Here is a 20305-nt window from a genome sequence, read left to right on the forward strand (position 1 = left end):
GGAAATCTTGACTTAGCGTAGGTTTTTTTCTTAAGAAACTATTGGTAAAATCCAAGGCAATCTTTATTTAGTGGGCTTCCTGAAGGGTTTTCCTACACTCTTGGGTTTTTCTTTTCAAGCAAAACAACGTAGAGATACTGAAGCCAAGTTACGCATGATTGGGTCACCGTTAGCTCTAATCACGCAACAAACAAAAGTACACATTCCCTATGACTGGTGCCGGCCGGCTATCATCGGGATGACGGGATAGGGCGCCGCTTATATAGACAGGGGTACTGACCGCTTCTACTCCGGGGGTACTGGCCGCTTAAGTAGATTGACCCGTCACTACTTCCAAGTCGTGACATTTGTCAATCATATTAGGTTTTACCTCCTGTCCTAATCATGTTTTATTTACAGTTTTCTTCTGTTTTATTTTGATCTAATTCTTTAAAAAATTTTTGGTTTATAGTTCTTTCTCGCTTGTCACAGTTTTATTTTTAAATTTCCCCCCCAGCATTCTAATTTCACTACTTTTCCTAACATTAGATAAGCCTAATTGGAGCCCATTCGCGAAATTTCCCTACTTTTTAAAAAATTGTCACTAGCTGTGTATTTTCGATATTTTTGTTAATTTTTTCTATATTTATTATAGGGGTGGAACGAGCGTATTGAAAACACATTTCACATTTTTAATGTAATGTTGATATAGGTGATGCTAATATATAATTTAAACAAGGTATATACCAGCGAATTAATTTCTAAAGGACCCCTGATTGTCCCCATCAGGCACACAGAATTGCTTTTGGGAGGGAGATAACATAACCGGGAATAAAGGAATTATGAAAAAAATATAGCGAGACAGTGGATTGTTATAAAATACAAAGGGTTGTAAGATTTGAAGTCAGATGCCTCTTCAGATGAGTCTAACTTCTTCCTACTATGATCAAATTCTAAACATTCAGACATGAACATTCTTTCCTTGTATATCCATAATATTTCATTATTATTTTAACTGGTATAAGATTCTTCTGGGAACATTTCTGTATTTTTTTTTGTTATTATTTTTAATTTAGGATGTCTTTAAGAATGTTTATGTAGTTAATTGCTACGCGTTAGAAAAATTTAAATTCTTCCCTAGCGTAGTGATTTATATCTGTAATAGTTTATATTTTTGTTTAGAAATAAAATACAGTTTTTATTAATAAAAGTAAATAAAAGTTAAGTTCATTATTATGTATTTTGCAGTTTGTTTTTACTTCCCTTGTGAATATCTTTTCTCTCAGGAATTTTTTAAGCACTTGACTAATTGTGTTTGCCAAATTAAATTTACTCCTTCTTTGAAGTCGTAAAACCAGTAGTTTTATGAGAGTCGGACATTTGCTTTAAAATAACAGTAACCTGTATGCTGTTTCCATGCTCTTATTGTTTACGATTCCGGAAGATAGAAGTGTTCAACATTTCCCTATTCTCTAAATACAACGCAAACGACTGTAATATTTCACTCTTAAGTTGAAATAGGGGTATAATTTGATTCAGTATTGATAAAGCCAGAGGAGTGAAAAGGTGTAAAAATGGTGAGTACGAATATGTGAATTTGTTCTTTTGAAAAATAGTGATTATTTTTTTCTATAGGCTGCTTACAAGGGGTAAATGGGGGGGGGGGGGAGGTAAAAAGGCACATAATCTTTCACTAGACCTTTTATGGCAGCGACCAAAAAGCTACCGGCTATATACTCCCGTTGAATATATTCTTTTACGTAACCACGTTTTGATTTTATTTTTTTCTTGCCTATGCATAGGGCATCCAGGGGAGAGGATTGCCGAGTTTAAACCCATCCCTCCCAAAAAATTGTCTGACTCGTAAAAACGAAGCAAAAGGCATATAAACAAGTTTTTGATGCATTTTTCAAGATTTTTTTGTACTCCCCCACCAAAAAATACCATACCCCCCAAAAAACTCCCAGATACGCCCCTGTCTATGCAATAGAGTTGACTTAATAACGAGTAACATGACACAAATGCAATATTATTGATCCTAACATATTAAACTTTGTTATTTATTTTGTTTCATCCTAGTCAAATCGAGTGAGTAATAATATAAAATATGACGACAAATCACTCGATCATAAAGTCTGAGATGAAATGGTCTTTCAGTGAATAATTTAGCATTAAAAAGCACTGAATATTTTGAATAGTCAATTCTCAATTTGCCAAAACATGGATACACTTTAGGCTGATTGTAAAATTGGTCTCTTTGGCATCTCATTTTATGGAAGCCAATTCCCCGAATGAAAAAAATATTTTTGTACATTTTCCTTGGTCATGGTCTTAAGTTTCAAGTTTCAGTTTTAAGTTTCAACCTGTTCAACAATTTTTTTGCCATTTTTGGTCTTTTGTTGGGCCACATTATTTCGATCCTTTAAGCCCAAAGAATGAATGATATGAGTTTCAAGCTGATTGGATGAAAACTTTTGGCTCTTTTTGGGCCGAGTTTTTATTTAGGGGAAGATTCTTCGGTGTATATTAAGGTTTTTCCGGCCAAAGAATTACAATTGCAAGTTTCAATCTCACCATAGACAAAATGTTTTGTAGGTCCGTTTTCAGACCCCTGACAACTTCCATCGTTCTTATAAAATATTTGTTCTTCTTGGCCACGGGGACAATCTTTAAAAGTTTCAAGTCAATCAAACACCACAGATGAAGCACCTCTCCCTTACCTATTTTCTATTTTCTATATATTATATAAAACCTATTTTCAAATCAAATTCATGGCCTTTGTCTCAGGAGCTGGGGTTCACCTCATCCCCAGAGTTATTTTATATTGAATCTGTCTGCAATTTTGAACAAAAGGACTGTTTTGACCTCTTGGTCTGGTATCATGAGGGCTAAAAACAGAGAGTGTATTGGTTGTGGATAAAAGGGCATAGGTAGGGGGCTGGTTATCTTCCAATTATTTTGAAAAGGCGTACTTTCAATTTTCAACGATTTACTCTCTTCCAAGCTTTACAACAAACCCTTCCACGCAAAATTGCCATTAAAAGACAATAATATCCTGAGTGAACATGGATCGATAGTCAGGTTCTTAAAAAAGGTTAAGTTCTTCTTAACGGAAGTAAAAAGCAATTCTGAAACTAGGAACAACCTATTATTATTATTATTATTATTGCTATTATTATTATTATTATTATTATTATTATTATTATTATTATTATGATGATGATGATGATGATGATTATTATTATTATTATTATTATTATTATTATTATTATTATTATTATTATTATTATTATTATTATTATTATTATTGCTTTGCAGATTACGGAAGATATACCTACTATCTTCTAAGACTATTACTACCCTCCTTCCTAAGACTATCTTCCGTAAACTGAAGCGTTATAAGTTTCGAAAATCGATAGAAATGTAAAATTTAGCATTTTTCTAGAAGCACAAAACCAACCTTAAAAAACAGAGCGTTCGAAAAATCCAAATAGTGGCTTGTAAAAAATAGTCCGTCAATATCATGTTGACGATCATCATCCAATCACAAGTTTTTAATTTACTCTAGCAAGCTCAGTTTTCCGTAAAGGGCTATTTTTTAGAACTTTGCAAATATTGGAGAATATAAAGAGTGCATTGATTTAAGTAAGTTTTGAAGACATGTCCTGCGTTATCAGCGAAACAATTACTTTTTTTCGCTCTACATTTTAGATCCGAATATTTCTGTAGAAAAAAATATTGGGTTTTGCTTAAAATCAGTTTTTGCACGATTTTCTTCTCCAAACATACGAACTGAACCTTACAAAAAGATTTTCACTCAATTTAGAAATAAAAAAGCAGTCACTAAGTTTTTGTGTGTGTAAAGATTCGGCATTAAACATACACATTACTTTCTACCTTTCTCAACATGTCCCACAAGATAAGAGTATGTCCAACTTTGTCACGTAACTAGAGAGTCCAAGGGGTATGTCGTCACTAGGTATTTTTGAAAATTTCTACCCAACAAATTCAATTATTTTCATGAAAAATAGGATTAAATAAACTGCATTTTGTCTATTAGATATATTTTTTTAAAGGTGATTTTAGATTTTTACTCATTAAGGGGGGTTTGGGAGGGGGACGGCAAGAGGGAGGACTATATGCCACGGCTTAAGGATTTTCGACAATGGATATTATATATTATATGCTTCCCAGCCTTTCCATTCCAGAAGGTAACATATGGCACTTTTCGAAACAGGTACTAAGACGAACTTATAACACACAAGTAGAAAAAGAGCAGTAGTTTTAAATTTGCCATTAACTTGATATGCAAGGTATTATGTATCCGAAGAGGACTTAGACGAAAGAGGGGTGTATTACTCTCAATTTTTTATCCTAGAATAAACTCTAATGAACAAATCCGGAATATAAATTCCAATGGTAATATTTTTAAAGAAATAATTTATTGCAGAAAACGGGAATAAGATAAAGTTATCAGCATAGTCTTCTAGGAATATCTAATTACCCAAAACATTTTATGTCTCTTATATTTGTTCAAAATAAGAAGAATTCTGATTCAAACTAATCTCTAAATAAGGAATATACGAACGCATTCTAAAAAAATGCGATTCTAAAATTTTATTAGAATTTTTATACAAAATAGAAAATAAGGTCAATTAATGAAGTAAATTAGTATTATGGGTAGAATTATGTTTTTTTGTTGTTGTTGTCTCTTAGGGAATGATAAACTCTGCCTTTTTTTTGCAGGCGGAAGACCTGACAAAGGACCAACTTCAAAGTAAGTTATTCTAATGCATTTCTTTTTATGCAAGGGAGTTGTTTCTTAGACGTACAATTTGACTATAATTGAGCTACTACTGAAGTGGATTTTCCATGTATAATTTTACTAGGGATTTTGTATGTAACAGTTCAGGCATAAGAGCAAAAATGAGGCAGTAACTATTTACGGGAAAGATCGTATGCCTTCAGTACAGGATTTAAAAAGAAATTAGTATTACACCAGAAAATTGAAAGATTTAGGGCTCGACTTTCTGAATGAAGTAGCCTTTTCTTTTCCTTAGCAATGTTATATGGAAGGGGTCGTACAAACTCGGGATGGAGCTCATTCAATTGGAACTTGAAAGGCTCAACTCCTTCCTAGGACTCAAGGGGATTGGAAGACAATCAGCCCTCCTCCCCGTGCCTCTTTTTTTATGGTTCCCCCGTAACACCTCTTTAGTGTAGGATCAAATCTTCTTAATAACCATTTTATTCAGAAAAGTTAGAAGGCTCAATAAATTTTTTTGCGAAGATGACAAGAAAATCGAAGCCCAAGGGGCAAGGGACAGGCTATATAGATTATGCTGAATGCCTAAAGACGCTTTAGACCAAGGGCAAGGCTTAATGGGGTGGTAGTCTAAGATCATTTTTAGTATTTTGATGTTTGTCTTAGGTCTGCCCTGATCATTTTAATATATGTTTATATTGAAGTCTGTTTCACCAGCAATTCTTAAGCTTGGAATTATCATTCATGTTAATTTCCATTCGTTTCTGGTTTAAAAAAAAAAAACAACTTAAAATAAAGCACAAAATGTGTCAAAATAAATGCCACGACATGGAGCAATGTTGCGCTTGTTGGTGAGGATTAAGTCCTTAATAAAATTAATTGAAAGAAATTATTTCCATAAGTTAAGTTTTCCAAAGAAATGTAAAGAGCTCTATTAAACCAAAAATGAGCAGAAATAAAGTCAAATAATCTACCACGCGTTAAACTACCACAAATAACCATCAATAAATAAATGAAACCCAAGACAAACAGAAATTACAATACATAATTAAGTCAAGCTCACAAGCAGAAATCAATATGACTAGGGTTGACAACCCCCATTACTTCTCTAGACCAGAACATAATTTGCACTTTACTAAAAAAAAAAAAAAACAAAAAAACGAAAAATACAAGTTAAAATAGGGATAAAATCCTTTTAATAGACAGCAATAAATTTCACAAAAATACTAGATATTTAAGTCAAATATGCAGTGACCGTAATCGGTAGTAATACTAAACTAGAACTACTAAAAAAATAATTTATATAAGAAATAAAATAAACTAAACATTGTTTAATATTCTTATTCTTATTATATGGACTTCCCAACATCCAGAAGCCGAACCTACCATTACTACCAATTGTGTCAAGTACAAGGTCGCTGAAAAGTGTTTTGAGCAAGTTGTTAGTGTTAATCTATAAACCACTTTTGTCTATACAAATTTCATACATTAAGAATTCTTCGAATTTGGTTAAAAAACTAAAAGAAATAGAAATTTCTTCAAGTTCTTTGGAGTCAAGCCTCGACATTGTATCAATGTACACAAATATCTATGTAGAGACAGTCGAAACTCTTGTAGAAAGAAAGTTGTTAAGAAATTTTTATTTGAATATTGGTAAAAAAAATTTGAAAGTTTCTGTAATTGTGTATTTGGTAAGGTTGTACAATGAGTCCTCTTATTTTTTCAATTTAGAAACGATTTTTTCGAACAAGTAAATGGTTTACCTCTTAGGGCCCCCTTATTTCCATTTTTAGGTAATATTTTGGTGGAAAGTATTAAAACAATTCCGTTAGAGAACATAATTTTCGGGGCTGGTATATGGATAACATAATTTCAGTATGAAATTATGGGCAGGAGGAATTAAAAAGATTTTCGGAACATCTCAATTGTTCGGGGGAAAATAGTCCAGATTTTAAAATTTACAGAAAACCGATTAATAGCAATAAATTTTTGTCGTTTAGCTCCGGTCACACTCACCAAGTGAAAATTTGTTTGATAGTTTCTTTAACTGACCGGATCCCTAGTATTTGCTCTCTGAAATTATTTTAGAAGTTGTCTTTCCTAAGAAAAATACTAATTTGTAACATGGTTAATTCAGGGGTTGATTAACCAGACTTTTTCAAACAGAAGGAAAAAGTTACTAAAGATGTCTAAAAAGTCTCGGAGACAACTTAAGAGAAGGATATTTTTTGCTCCTTACCGTATGTACCCGGGCTAAGTGAAAAACTTAAAAGAATTTTACAAAGTATTGGTCTAAATGTAGCTTTAAAGAGTAGTAATACTTTGAACGGTTCCCTAAATTCTGGGAAGGATCTAACTTCATTTTGGCAAAAAAGTAGAGTCTATTGGATTCCATGTACGTGCGGAAGCTCATATGTGGGACGTACTGACTAGAACTCGGAACTGAGATTACTACAGCATAAAGGCTTTATTTAATTGGCTTTGAAGCAAAATTTTAAGACTGAAGATTTCACTTAATCCCTTTTGGAACACATTTTTAATTTTCCATACCATTTTATTTTGCTCAATAATGTCTTTTTGATTTCTAGGGACCGGGGTCCCGAGTAAAATTTTTGCGAGTAAAACTTTTTGAAAATTTGGATAAATATTGTATTTTTTAAATTATTTTTATACCTCTTCAAGTTAACTTGTAAAATAAAACTTGATACCACTCTAAAAAAGGAATATGTTTATGCTCTTTGACAACCTGAATACACTCTAAAGATTTAGTTTAATTGTAAGAGCAGAAGTAGCAAGAGAAGTAGCTCAGAAAGTTTGAACTTAATATTCCCAGTCATTCTTGGGATATTGCTGAGTTGTCTTGTTGGCAACCAGCATACACACAATGCCTTTTGATTTAGTCTTAAAGCAATATTTAGTTTATGCAGCATATTTGACAAATTGTATATCTGTGGGGGGTTGAAATACCAAATATCCATAGAGACGTAGTTACTGGACAGTTCAACTATGCTGAACAAAATGGTAATCTCAAATTTTGGCCCCTCCCACGCTCATTTGTTCCCCAAAGTCACCGGATCAAAATTCTGAGATAGCCATTTTATTCACCATAGTCGAAAAACCTAATAAATATGTCTTTGAGGACGACTTACTCCCCTGCAGTCCTCGCGGGAGGTGCTGCAAGCTACAAACTTTGACCTGTGTTTACATATAGTAATGGTTACTGGGAAGTGTACGGACGTTTTCAGGGGGATTTTTTTTGGTTTGGGGGGAGAGTTGAGGGGGGGGGGGGTTACGTTTGAGGATCTTTCCATGGAGGAGCTTCTCACGGGGGAAGAGACTTTCAATGGAGGGGGCGCAGGATTTTCTAGCATTATTTAAAAAAAAATGAAAAAATAAATATAAAAAGTTTTTTCTACTGAAAGTGAGGAGCAGCATTAAAACTTAAAATGAACAGAAATTATTACGCATATGAGGGGTTTACCTCTTCGTAATACCTCGCTCTTTACGCTAAAGTATTTTTAGTAATCTCAACTGTTTATTCTACGGCCTTTGTGATTCAGGGGTCATTCTTAAGGACGAACAGAAATTACTCGTATATGAAAGGGGCTTTTCCTCCTCAACGCCCCGTTCTTTACGCTAAAGTTTTTAAGTTTAGTTTTTAAAGTTTACTGTTTTAAAATGTAGAGTTAAGAGAAAGAGTCAAACTTTAGCGTAAAAAGCGGGGCGTTGAGGAGGAAAAGATACGGAGTAATTTCGGTTCGTTTTAAGTTTTAATGTCGCTCCTTACTTTCATTTAAAAAAACTTGTTTTTTTGTTTAATCAAAAAGAGAGAAAGAGAAAAACTCAACAAAGAACCTTTTCAAGAACGCCTGTTAATTATCTCTGAGGGGCTAAACAGTTCAAAATAAGATCTTCTTGCCCAAAAACATCATACTAAATATGAAAATTGCAATATTTTGCAATAGTTCAGTAGTTCAATAGTGAACTAGCTTTCATGGTGTCAACATTAATCGGATTATTTTTCATTTTCACATACCTGATAGTCTGAAGTATGAATTTTAATCCAACTTGCTACACCTCGCAGTATTTGGCAAAATACCAGTTTTTAATTAAAACTTGTGTGACAGTTTATCAAGGTGTCAACATCTATTGATTTCACATATTTGATATTCTGTGGACTTAAATTGAATGTAAGGAGAGAGGGAATAGAAGGAGAGGAGAGAAAAAGAAAAGAGAGGAAGGTGGAGTAAAGGAGTGAGGCCGGTTAATTTTAGAAAGCATTTGGTCAGTGTAAAATGGAAGACAAATTAATTTTGAATCCTGTTTTGAACTTTTTAAGCCTATCTCTAACTGATGGAGTTAGGGAAGAGTTAATCCAAAAGGCAGCTGTCGCTTATTTTGATCGCCATACCATCATCCAAACAAAGAAAGTTCTTTATGCCGAACTAAGTGTTACAACCCGAATGGTGGCTCACTCTAAAGATGAAGATAATATTCTTAACATGTATAAAACTTTAGTTGCTGCTGCCAAGCAGAACCTAAAAATCCCAAAATTTTTTATTCTTAGTCCATGTGAAGTCCCAACTATAGGAGAGGCCGTAAATTCCACAGTTGTATCCAAGGTCAATGAGTTATCGCGTAAATTGGACAGCGTTCTGACCAGTCACTGGTCTTGTCCCAAAGTCATGACTCAATACCTAAGCCCTCGTATGCTGTAATACTAAAAAACCCTCCAAAAGAGCTAAAAGGCCCAACAGAGTGCCAAGCATTTATAGACAGTCTTTGTCCTAGCCCTGGCAGCGATGTATCTGAGCTACGCCGTGGCAAGAATGAATGGAAACTTGTCGTCTCGTCTCAAGAAACCGCTAGTCTAATTGTTGAAAAGGCAAAGCGTTCTGAACCCACTCTAAATGCTACACTTAAGGAGCCTGCTTTTGTTGCTGTTATTAAACAAGTACCGGACGAACTAGTCGACTCGTCACTGAAGGAATTAATCCCAAAATGCATCAAAACAGCTAAGTGTGGTGCGTCACGCACATTCAAAGCGTATTTCAAATCAAGAAAAGACTTAGATCAGTTCCTACAAGAATCAGTGAAAATCGGCTATGAGCGACTTGCCACCCAGGAGTTTGTGTTTTTGCCTCGTCGATGATTTAACTGCCATATGACGGGCCACCTTGCAGCAAACTGCACATACACTACCCTATGCTCAAAATGCGGAGCTAGTGACCATAAGTCGAAATCTGAATCCCCGTGTAAGAACAGTCCTTTTCGTGTTAGTTGTAAAGCTCCAGGCCATACGTGCTACAAATTTCATATCTTGGCATATACGTGGTTCTTTCGCGATTAAATTACCAGTGCTGATTATTTGTTTATTTCTTGGTTTTTCCTTGTTACTTTTTCCTTCTCTTTCCCTGCTTTTTCTTATTTATCCTTACCTCGTTTATACTATTTTTTATTTTTTTCCTTATATTTTTTCCTTATACCTTTGGTCTGGTGGGTTTGGTCATGGAGCGGAACTGCCATCCACCATGAGCAAATCGACAATTTCTATTGGTGACGAGGTTGCTATCAACTCTTTGGGGGAACGTTCAATTGAATTACAAAATAATCCTTTAGATATTGAAAATATAATTAATAATTCAATTGGAAGTAGAAATCTCAAGATTATTGATTCTAATTCGGCTAATAAAAGTAAGTATGTTTCACATTTAAATGGTTCTGCCTCCTCTAAATGTGATGATGTTTTCTTTGTGCTTCATCTTAAAATTCAGGGTCTTTGCTTGTCTTTTGATGAGCTGAAATTGATCGTCAGTGGTGGAACTCCTGATGTTATAGGATTATGTGAAACTTTCCTAGATTCCAAAAATGATATCCTTTTAGATATTCCGGGATATAGGATGGAGAGGCTGAACAGGAAACGGATGGCAAGAGGTGGCCTTGTCCTTTATATTGCTGATCGTCTTACATATAATGTCTGAAGTGATTTGAGCAGAAATGAGAAAGGAATCTTTGAATCCCTTTTTATTGAGATTAAATCAATGCGTAAGTATTTAGCTGTGGGTTTGGTTTATAGGTCCCTCAGTGGATCTATTCCTTCGTTTTTGAAAATTCTGGAAGAAGTTTTGGACTCAGTCCAAAAACATCCTTATGAGCTAATCCTTATGGGTGATTTTAACCTCAACCTCTGGATCAAAATTCTGCTTCAGCTATTGAATTTCTGTCGATGATGCTCTCTTCGGGAACTCTACCTTCAGTTTGTATACCAACCTGAGTTACTGACATGCATGCGTCTCTTATTGATAGTATTTTTTCATCACTAGATGTCTTAGATAATTTGGTGCTGATTAGTGATATTTCTGATCATTTTCTCGCTATTTTCCAATATAAGAGTGATGATCAAGCACAGCGTATAGCATCACCATCTATGTTTTTTTTTTACTCTTAATGTTTCTTTTTTGGCAACGTCAAATTTTCATCAGTGTTACTATGTTGAACCGTGAAAATAAATAAGCTAAACTAATCGGCTAAATCTAAAGTTTTTCGTTAATAAGAACTTCAACGCTTACAATCTGTCCCTTCTTCAACCCTCGCTCTTCAAGCTGAAGTCCCAAAACTCTTTAGTAACACTTTTCATTCAAAACCAAAGACCCTTGTGTTTGAGTAGTCTCTTCTTAAGAATCAGGAATTAAAGTCAAACTTTAGCGTAAAGAGCGAGGGTCGAAGAAATACACCCCTCATATGCACAGATTTCTGTTAGTTTTAAGTTTTAATGCTGCTGCTCCTTAGTTTTAGTTAAAAAATTTTTCTTTTTATAATTTTATTTCTTTTTTTTAATTATGTCCAGAAATCCCATTTTATTCTTGTAATATTTTTCTGGAAAATTCATCCTGAAACTGCTGTTCCTACGGAGAGTTTTCCCACAGAAAATCCTTCCCCCTGCATGTAGAAAATTACCCTGGAAAAACCCAGACAGTGTGGGCAAATTGGGTAACTTACAACCCTTACCCCAGGGACTATGGAGGGTCATGCCATCACTTCCAGCATAGCTATTGGGCCTTTCAACTGTGCAGAATTAAATGGCCATCTTAAATTTTGTTCAGATGTCTTTGGGCAAATAATGGGCTAGGAAAGGGGGCTATGTGTCGTTTAATATTCTTGTCACTTAAAATGGGGACTAGAGATTATGACCATCCAGAACTAGATCTTCTACAGCCATTGGCTCGATAGGATCACACCTGGAACAAAAAAGAAGAAATTAACACACATCCGTAGTCTTCCTTCTGCCGAAAATATAACATTCCGCTTTTTGGAGCTGTTTTCCCCCTTTTTTGAAAATCTGACAAATTTTCTGAGGCTTTAAGCTTTTGACGGGTTAAACTGAATCAGCATAATAGGCCAATTAAACAGAATCAGCATAAAAAGCCAATTCTTTTGATGTATCCATTGATTCATTTTTAGGATTTCGGTTACTATTGGACCGAATTGCTCCTTACATATAACTGGTTTCCGCGGATTGTTTGATTTGGTCCAAATCTTTTTTAAATTAAAAGTCAAAGTCCTGATTTTCCCAGGCTTCCGCTTCATCGAATCAGACAATCCAATTTGATTTTCACTGTCCTTGGTGCTTTAACTAATATTTTATCATAACACGACATGACCAGCATTGATTACTTTTACAGTTCTTAAAAAAGCGTTTGATAGCTTTGACAGCCACAAAAAGGGCAGCATCCCATGTGACATGGTTGGGACAATTCTTCGACTAATGGGACAAGCCTATGATGGTAAAGTCCTTGAAGAGCTTATTGAAGAAGTAGACGCTGATAAATCAGGACAATTGGAATTCAGTGAATTTGTAATTCTGGCAGCCAAGTTTATAATAGAAGAAGACACAGATGCATTACAAAAAGAGCTGAAAGAGGCATTTAGACTTTACGATAAAGAAGGTAAATGCTTATTTCTTGGACGGCTGAAAACAGGTATGGGTAGATGCGGCATGTCAGAAACCTGTTTATTTTATCCTCGTCATTCCCGACGTGGGGCATGACAATATTTTTTGGGGGGGAGGGTGGCGTTTTAGAGGTCATACATCTTTTGGCTGATATACTCTACAGCCTCTATTAAAAAAAAAAAAAATACATTTTTCGATTGAATCATGTCATATTCAAATGTATTAAACGAGCGAAATGATGGTAATGTAATAACGTTGTGCATTAAATATAAGGTGCTTTATGCAGAAAACATTTAGCATAATAATTACATTTCACTTATATTAAACTAAAGAAAATCAGTCTAAATTATGAATTGAGGATGGCTCGAAAAATATACCAAGTTCACGCTGATTTCGGCTTCCTTCAAGTGAATACGTATAAGATTTTGAGCAACACAATTTGGATATCAGGGCATCAGGGTGGGGGCATCAGGATTTGAGAAATGCTTAGGTGGGCATGGCCTAAAATCAGTTAGGAACCACTGGTATAGCCATATCAATTATAAAAATAGGGAGTATTTGTCGAAAACGGACATATTGCAGTGAATCATGAAACCGGTCTTGAAATCAGTTTTTCCTTGGTTTTCCAGATTATTCACTTTTTAGTTAATGTTCCATGATATTTTTATTTAGGGGGGGGGGGGGAATGAGCCCCTGCCCTGTCCCATAAAAACGTTGGTGATTGTAACAGGTTTAGCAAGATACTGTAAACTTTTACTCTAAAGGAAAAATGTTTTTGAATATGCTCTGAAATACCCGAAATTAAAAATATTTGGGCCCTTAGAAACAAAATGAAATAGAAAAACAGGAAAAGTGCTCATTCCAAGCCGCTGTTGTCAAAAAAGATAAAATTGCTGTCTCGCTTTCTCAAAATTTCAAAAACGTTCCGCAAGAAATGGACAAATCTTTACCAATTTAGAAATAAAGAATGGGGCCCTTTCTCATTCTTTAGTGAAGTCGGTGCTTGTAAGAGGTTTAGCGAGTTGAATGTACAAAAAATAATATTTTCACCGAAAAGGAGAACGTCAGAACCCTTAGAAACAAAAATAAAAGAAAACAAGAAAAAAAGGAGCTGTTTCCAATTCTATATCTATGAGATCCAACTTGAATAAACAAAACACAGCATCTGGAAAGGATTTCTAAATTTAGTCTACCTAATTCTAGACCTACTAATTTCTAGGAGTAAACATTTAAAATCATTGCTAAAAAGAAAACATCTCACTGTCTGTTTCGGCATCTGTCAGACAAAAATAAACTAAAAATTCAAATTGATGAAGTGTGCTATGGAGCTTTCTTTTGTCTACTCATTAATTTGACAAGATCAAATCAAGCCAAATGATAAATTTAAAACTAAGTGCTTAAGATAGGGAAATCTTTCAGCGTATAAACATATGAATTAGCTAGACAAATCGATTATTTGCATGGGATGATCCTACTTAACACAGGAGCTGTAGAAAGCCGAATGGTGGCAAACTCGGTTTAAATTCTCTAACATAATCACTTCATTTCAGAAAAAATACGATCGACTATATTTGGGTATATTTTTTGTTACTTCAAGGCACAAAATGTTTTTAAAATTAGAAGAAAATACAGATCCAAGTACATTGAATTTTCTATAGTGGAAGAGACATAAATACACAACAACGGTGAAAACATAAAGAAGGGAGTGGGAGTGGAATTAATTACAGAAAGCTTGGGGCAGGTAAAATGTATATCTCAGATCATAAGCATGGAAATTTTGTCCTTTCAGTTCTTTCAATGAAAACAGAAACAGAGGGCAGATGAAAAGGTCAATGAAAAAATACCAAAATAATTTATTTTTCAAATTTAGGGTGGAGGGGGAGACAAAAGGATTTAGAGGCAAGTACACCTCACTCTCGTACTCGCCATTGATGACCCAGGAGAGTTATAACTTTACCCTCTATGTGTGTTGCCAACCATAGATTTAGAAAATACCTTTTTTCTAACATGGTCATTGAAAAATCAAAAATAGAAATTTTTTTTCATTTTTCCAAACAAATACAACTTGGGAAAATACAACAGTATTTTCACGTTGTATTCTGTTTTTGGACGTGTTCTCTTGACAACTAGTAACGCATACTGTGTTTTGATTTAGTTCAATATTGTTCCAATATATTTTGAAATTTCACCTTAATATTCTTAGCTTTAGTATTAGCAGTAGTAGTACCGGTGTTATTAATAGTAAGAGAAGTAGTAGTAGTGGAACTGGTAGTAGCCTTAGCTTAAGTAGCACTAGAAGTAGTAATATTTGTAGCAGTTGTAGCAGTAGCAGTGGTGGTAGTAATAGTAGTAGTAATTTGATGCAAAAATTGCCTTTTGGTCAATTCAAAATCCCCCACAACAAGCCCTGCAAGTTTCAATTTCACACACCAGGTCGTTCCAAAGATATTGCTGATGATAAACCCTTTTGATTACCTGCATGACAACTTGCATAAAAGTAGTAGTTGTAGTAATAGTATCCGTACTAGTGATAGTAGTATTAGTAGTAGCATGCATGCATTGCCTTTTGGTCGATGAATGGCCATTTAAAGCATTCTGTGAAAGTTTCAACTTAATTCCTACTCCATTCCTGAGATACACCCTTTTGACAATCTGTAGGTGTTGTATTAGTAATAGTAGCAACAGTTGCAACAGTAGTAGTAATAGTAGAAGTAGTACGCACAACTTGCCATTTGGCCAGCTGTACATCCCCCCCCACCCTGAACTTACCATATAAGTTTCAGCTTGATACTGTAAGCCTTTCCAAAAGTATTACTGATACACCTTTTTGACAATCTATATGCATATAGTATACTTTGATTTGGTTCAACTTTCCCCTCAACGTTCCCCCAAATTCTTAATTCAGTGCTCTCGGCCTCGGTAGTACTCGCTACATAAGTAGTAGCTATAATGATAAAAATGATAATATTAAAAGTAATGGTAGTGGTAGTATTACCAGTAGTAGTATTAGCATTAGTAGTAGTAGTAGTAGTAACGTGCAAAAATTTCCGTTTTGTTCAATTGATTATCTCCCTTACCATTACCTGAACGTTCCAAATTAACAAAATCATTCCTGAGTTACACCTTTTCGACAGCTCATATGCACATAAAGTTGTTTCAATTTGCTCAATACTCCTCTCAATATCCCCTGAAAAGTTTACCTGGATGCTCTTCATCTTTTTGAACACTAAAGGTCGAACATGCCCACCTTTCTCAATAGAAAATACTATATGTAAACGGGGTAAATTGTATAGTTTATAGATTTTCCACATAGAGATGGGTGAGGAGGGGGTTGGTATATTCAGAGTTACTGGACCTTTCAACTATGTTGAACGGAATGATAATTTCAAAGTTTGATTGGTTAAGTTTGAGGAATTGATGTGCGCGGGAGGTGCACTGACTAACATCCAATCTCTTTTGACTCTTGGAAAGGGCACTAGAACTTTTAATTTCCAATCAAAAAAGCTCCTTCCGAAGTTTCTACGATAGTTTATCCTATACGAAGTGCTTTTGTGAAAAAAGTGAAAAATACATTGCGACCACACCACTTCTAACTTAGGCAGAGCTATTGCGCTGCCTATGAAAATATTACAATGTACGGCTATGCCACTTTTTGAGTAAGGATAAAAATTGTCTGTTTAACTCTAACGGTATGTATCTTCCAGCCCAGCTCCGAGTGTGGCAGACTGAGCTTGCAATTTAGTAATACCACCTCAGGGAAATTCTTAGTGCAAGGTTTCTCTGGGACGGCTTTCTTCACGTTATAAAGAAATATCCCACAAGTCGTAATCAATATAAGTTATTTCTCAATAGAAGTGGAGTTTAAGCTTCAGTAATACTATTGGCTCTCTCGCACCGTTTACATATATAATGCCATATTATTTTTAGGAAATGGGTACATTCCAACCAGCAGTTTGAAGGAGATTTTGCGTGAGCTCGATGATCAGCTAACCGAGGAAGAACTTGACATGATGATTGATGAAATAGACACCGATGGTTCTGGAACAGTTGATTTTGATGGTAAGTCTTGTGGGAGATGGATTCCGAGTGGGGTTTTGAGAATCTGTCTGGAAGCAGAAGCCTGGCCCACTTTCAAAAAAAGACTAGTTTTTGAACCAGAAAGTCTATCAGTCACGCTTGTTATTTTGAAGATCATAGCTTTGATCAGCTCTTATTTGATAAATTGGGATTGATTATCAGTGAAAAAAAAAACAGGATTGTTATAAATTTGTATCAGAGAGTAAAATAAAATATGTAACCAGAGCACACACAGATAGGGTTTCAAAAACTGAATAGCTCTTAATCTTCTTCCAAAAGAAAATTATATTATTTTGTTCTTTCAAAAGCCTATTACCATTTAGACACTGAAAATGTTAAAATCTCACCAGCCAAATGTTTCATACTTTGTATTTTTGTAATGTTCAAGTTTCAATGTAAAATTGGAACTAGATAGTTTTTTCTTTATAGCCATCCCCCCTTCCCACTAAAAATATATTTTAGATACACACTTTTTTGGCTACATGTTTTTCTGATGTATATGTATATTTAACTGATGAGCCAATTTGTTTTTCTTGTGATAGTTTTCTTTTGATGAATTCTGACGTCAAGAGTATCCTATAGAATTGTTGATAAGGACCAAGATTCAAATATGGAATTGTATATCTTTTTCCTATATTTTTCATGACAAGACATTCCTATCGATATATTCATCAGATAAATCCGCATGAGAAACAAAATTTTCCTGAAGGTTTGACTGCCTGGTTATCATCAAATTGATATTTGGTACAATCTTTGTTCATTTCTTTTTTTTTTTTCATAACTATGGTTTACTATCAGACACTTGTGTAGGCAGCACAACTTATTTAATATATTTAGTGCGCATACAGTAATGCATTTTACTAAGTTTCTTCGCCTAATGCATTTTATAGGTTTGTTATATGAGGTATTGAATTGGTTTCGTCATAATAGAGCCCTGTGCACTATAGTTAAAACCAAAAACTGCTTTTCGTTTGTGGTTTTACGAATAAAAGAGAAGGTAAATTAAGCAACATAGAAAAGGTGATATATAGTCGTAAAATGTTTCGCCAAACATTATTAGATAAGTTGATAGACCGTCAGAGCAATAGGGTGTGAAGGCGTGCCCAAACGCTGGGTCATGAAACTTTTGTGGTTTTATATCTGTGTCAAAAATGTTCAATTTAGAATATAGGACTTTTCGCTACTATATATTGCTTTTACTGTGATTAAGCAACGAAGTTGCTAAAAAGCTGTCGTATTAGCAGAGCATAAGAAAATTGTGTCTCTGATTGAGTGATTCAGTGATGCGCTGTGTGTAAAACTCTCATTAAGAGGTTTTTCCAGCAATTTCTCGAAGTGAACCAAAATTGGATTTGATAATGTAAATTAAAAATTTTCTTTAGAATTGTTCTGCTTTTTAATTGAGACCCCGAACTCTGCAGAAAAGTGACAAGTGCAACTATGTGAGAGCTGTAAACCATATATACTTGCTTTATTAAGCTTAATTCTTCAGAAAGAACTCCAAGGGCTTAGTCGCCTAAATATAAACGTATTTTTGAATTGTAATAATAAAATATACTCTTACTGTACTGACATTCCCTTCTTAATACTGTTGTTCGTTCAGGACAAGTTTGCTCAAGAGTTTGTTCAAGACAAATATAAGGTCATTGACGTTTCTTAATCAAACAGTCCGTGCTAACCAACTGTAGTAAGGAGCGACCCGGCTCAATAGTAAATGAAACTCTGAAAACGGAATTTTGATACAAAAAAAATACAAAAAAAATTGGATTTTCATGCTGATTTTAAATATATAAGTTTCATAAAATTTAGTTTTTGTCATCAAAAGTTAAGAGCCTGAGAAAATTTGCCTTCTTTTGGAAAATAGGGAGAAATACCCCATAAAAGTCATAGAATCTTAACGAAAATTACACCGTCGCATTCAGCGTATCAGAGAAGAGTTTTTTACTGTTTAATAAAGTAGAATTGAGAGAAAGAGTCAAACTTTAGCGTATAGAGTAGGGCGTTGAGAAGGGTACAGCCCCTTTCATACACGGAGTAATTTCTGTTCGTTTTAAGTTTTAATGTCGCTCCTTACTTTCAGTTAAAAAATCTAGTTTTTTTTATATTTAATTTGCGAAGCATTGATGTAACTTTGGAGCTTTCCCATGTCTTCGAGCTGACTGTTTACGCAATTAGACTAATTATTGACTAAAAGAGTAATTTTCCATCGAAATCGTAAGGATGGTAATGCAAATCTCAATATAAACACAAAATAATAACTAATGTTAATTTTTTTACAAGGCTTCATTTTACACCAATTTTTCATACAATTTGGTGAAAAGAATTAATCTATGTTTCCTAGATAGCTATTTTATGCTTCCCGATTTCAGCTAATAGTTTCAATATCTTTTTCTGTTTTATATATTTCTAAGCTGCTTTAATGTTGGTTTGTTTATAGCAAAAAGCAAAAGAATTTGTCTTTCGTGGTAGCACCAAGTCAAGATTTTAATGCTTGTACTTTTTTCAGAATTCATGGAAATGATGACTGGAGAATAAAGACAGTTTGGAGAAGAAGAAGAAGAATTTAAATTGTAATCTTTATCTTTCTCTTTTTCTTAATACTGTTTTCGCACTAAAAAACTTTTGAAATTGCAAATAAGGCATTGTTTTGAGCATTAAAATATAGAGCAGTATTTTACTACCTTTAAGGGGAACGGTAGTATAAACATACCCAGCGATCTCTTTCAAGTTAAATACTTTTAGTTTGTATAATGACAAAAAAGTATTAGGGCATTAATTTAGGCTTCTATTTATTGCCCTGATCGGGCACAATACGCTGTGCTTTTTTCTTTTCTCTTTTTTTTTACTGGGATTTTCAAATTAAGCCTTTTCATGGAAATTGTATTTCAGTTTCTATGGAAACGTTAAATATAAGTTTAATTATTTTAAGTTTTCGTCAAAGAGAATTTTGAAACGAAAAATTTCTTCTAGTTTTCCTATAAAGACATTTCCATCAATCTATTTCATCCTACTCCAATTTATCACAATCAATTTTGTGTCGGAAAATAATAAATGGTTGCAAGTTAGTTTCAGTAGGTGGTCTATAGATACGAATATACAGATCGTTAAGGTAATAAAAGGCAAGGATTTCCACTTGAATTAATTGACATCAAAAGTAGATAGTTTCAACAGTAAACAGTTTCAACAGTATACTAATAAAAATAACGTACCAAGAGAGGTTGTGATCAAATATTAAAAAAAGGAAAAAAACTTCAATTGAAAAGGAACTTAGGCTGGTTAGTATTCAAAAGTACTTTGTCACAAATGGTAAAGATGTGTACTAAAAAAGGACACGGCTTTGTTACTGTGCAAAAGCAAAGAGAAAAATTAATGCAAATCACAAGGTTCTTGGTAATTGTAAGGAACTCAGCTAAATTGTAATCGAAGCTATAAAAAATAGAATTTTTATAGGAATAGACACAATAGAAGAATTAGATTATGCTGATTCCAAAAATTTAAAGTTCATTGAGTTTACTTTTACCTATCAAAAACTA

The 20305-nt window shown here is 34.1% G+C and overlaps 1 protein-coding gene across 1 annotated transcript; it reads left to right on the forward strand.

The window, feature by feature from the left end:
* The first annotated feature begins 1416 nt into the window (after positions 1-1416).
* LOC136028390 (troponin C-like) lies at positions 1417-19444 on the forward strand. The gene is made up of 5 exons (XM_065706203.1): positions 1417-1556; positions 4726-4756; positions 12427-12690; positions 16623-16754; positions 19279-19444. Exons 1-5 carry the CDS (start codon positions 1554-1556, stop codon positions 19305-19307), a joined length of 459 nt encoding a protein of 152 aa, XP_065562275.1. The 5' UTR covers positions 1417-1553; the 3' UTR covers positions 19308-19444.
* The last annotated feature ends 861 nt before the right edge of the window (positions 19445-20305 follow it).

This window comes from Artemia franciscana, chromosome 6, assembly GCF_032884065.1.
Source record: "Artemia franciscana chromosome 6, ASM3288406v1, whole genome shotgun sequence".
Classification (NCBI taxonomy): Eukaryota; Metazoa; Arthropoda; class Branchiopoda; order Anostraca; family Artemiidae; genus Artemia; species Artemia franciscana.

Coding starts and splice junctions, on each gene's coding strand:
- LOC136028390 (XM_065706203.1), top strand. Junction 4,757..12,426: donor GACAAAGGACCAACTTCAAA/GTAAGTTATTCT, acceptor TTACTTTTACAG/TTCTTAAAAAAGCGTTTGAT. Junction 12,691..16,622: donor TAGACTTTACGATAAAGAAG/GTAAATGCTTAT, acceptor TATTATTTTTAG/GAAATGGGTACATTCCAACC.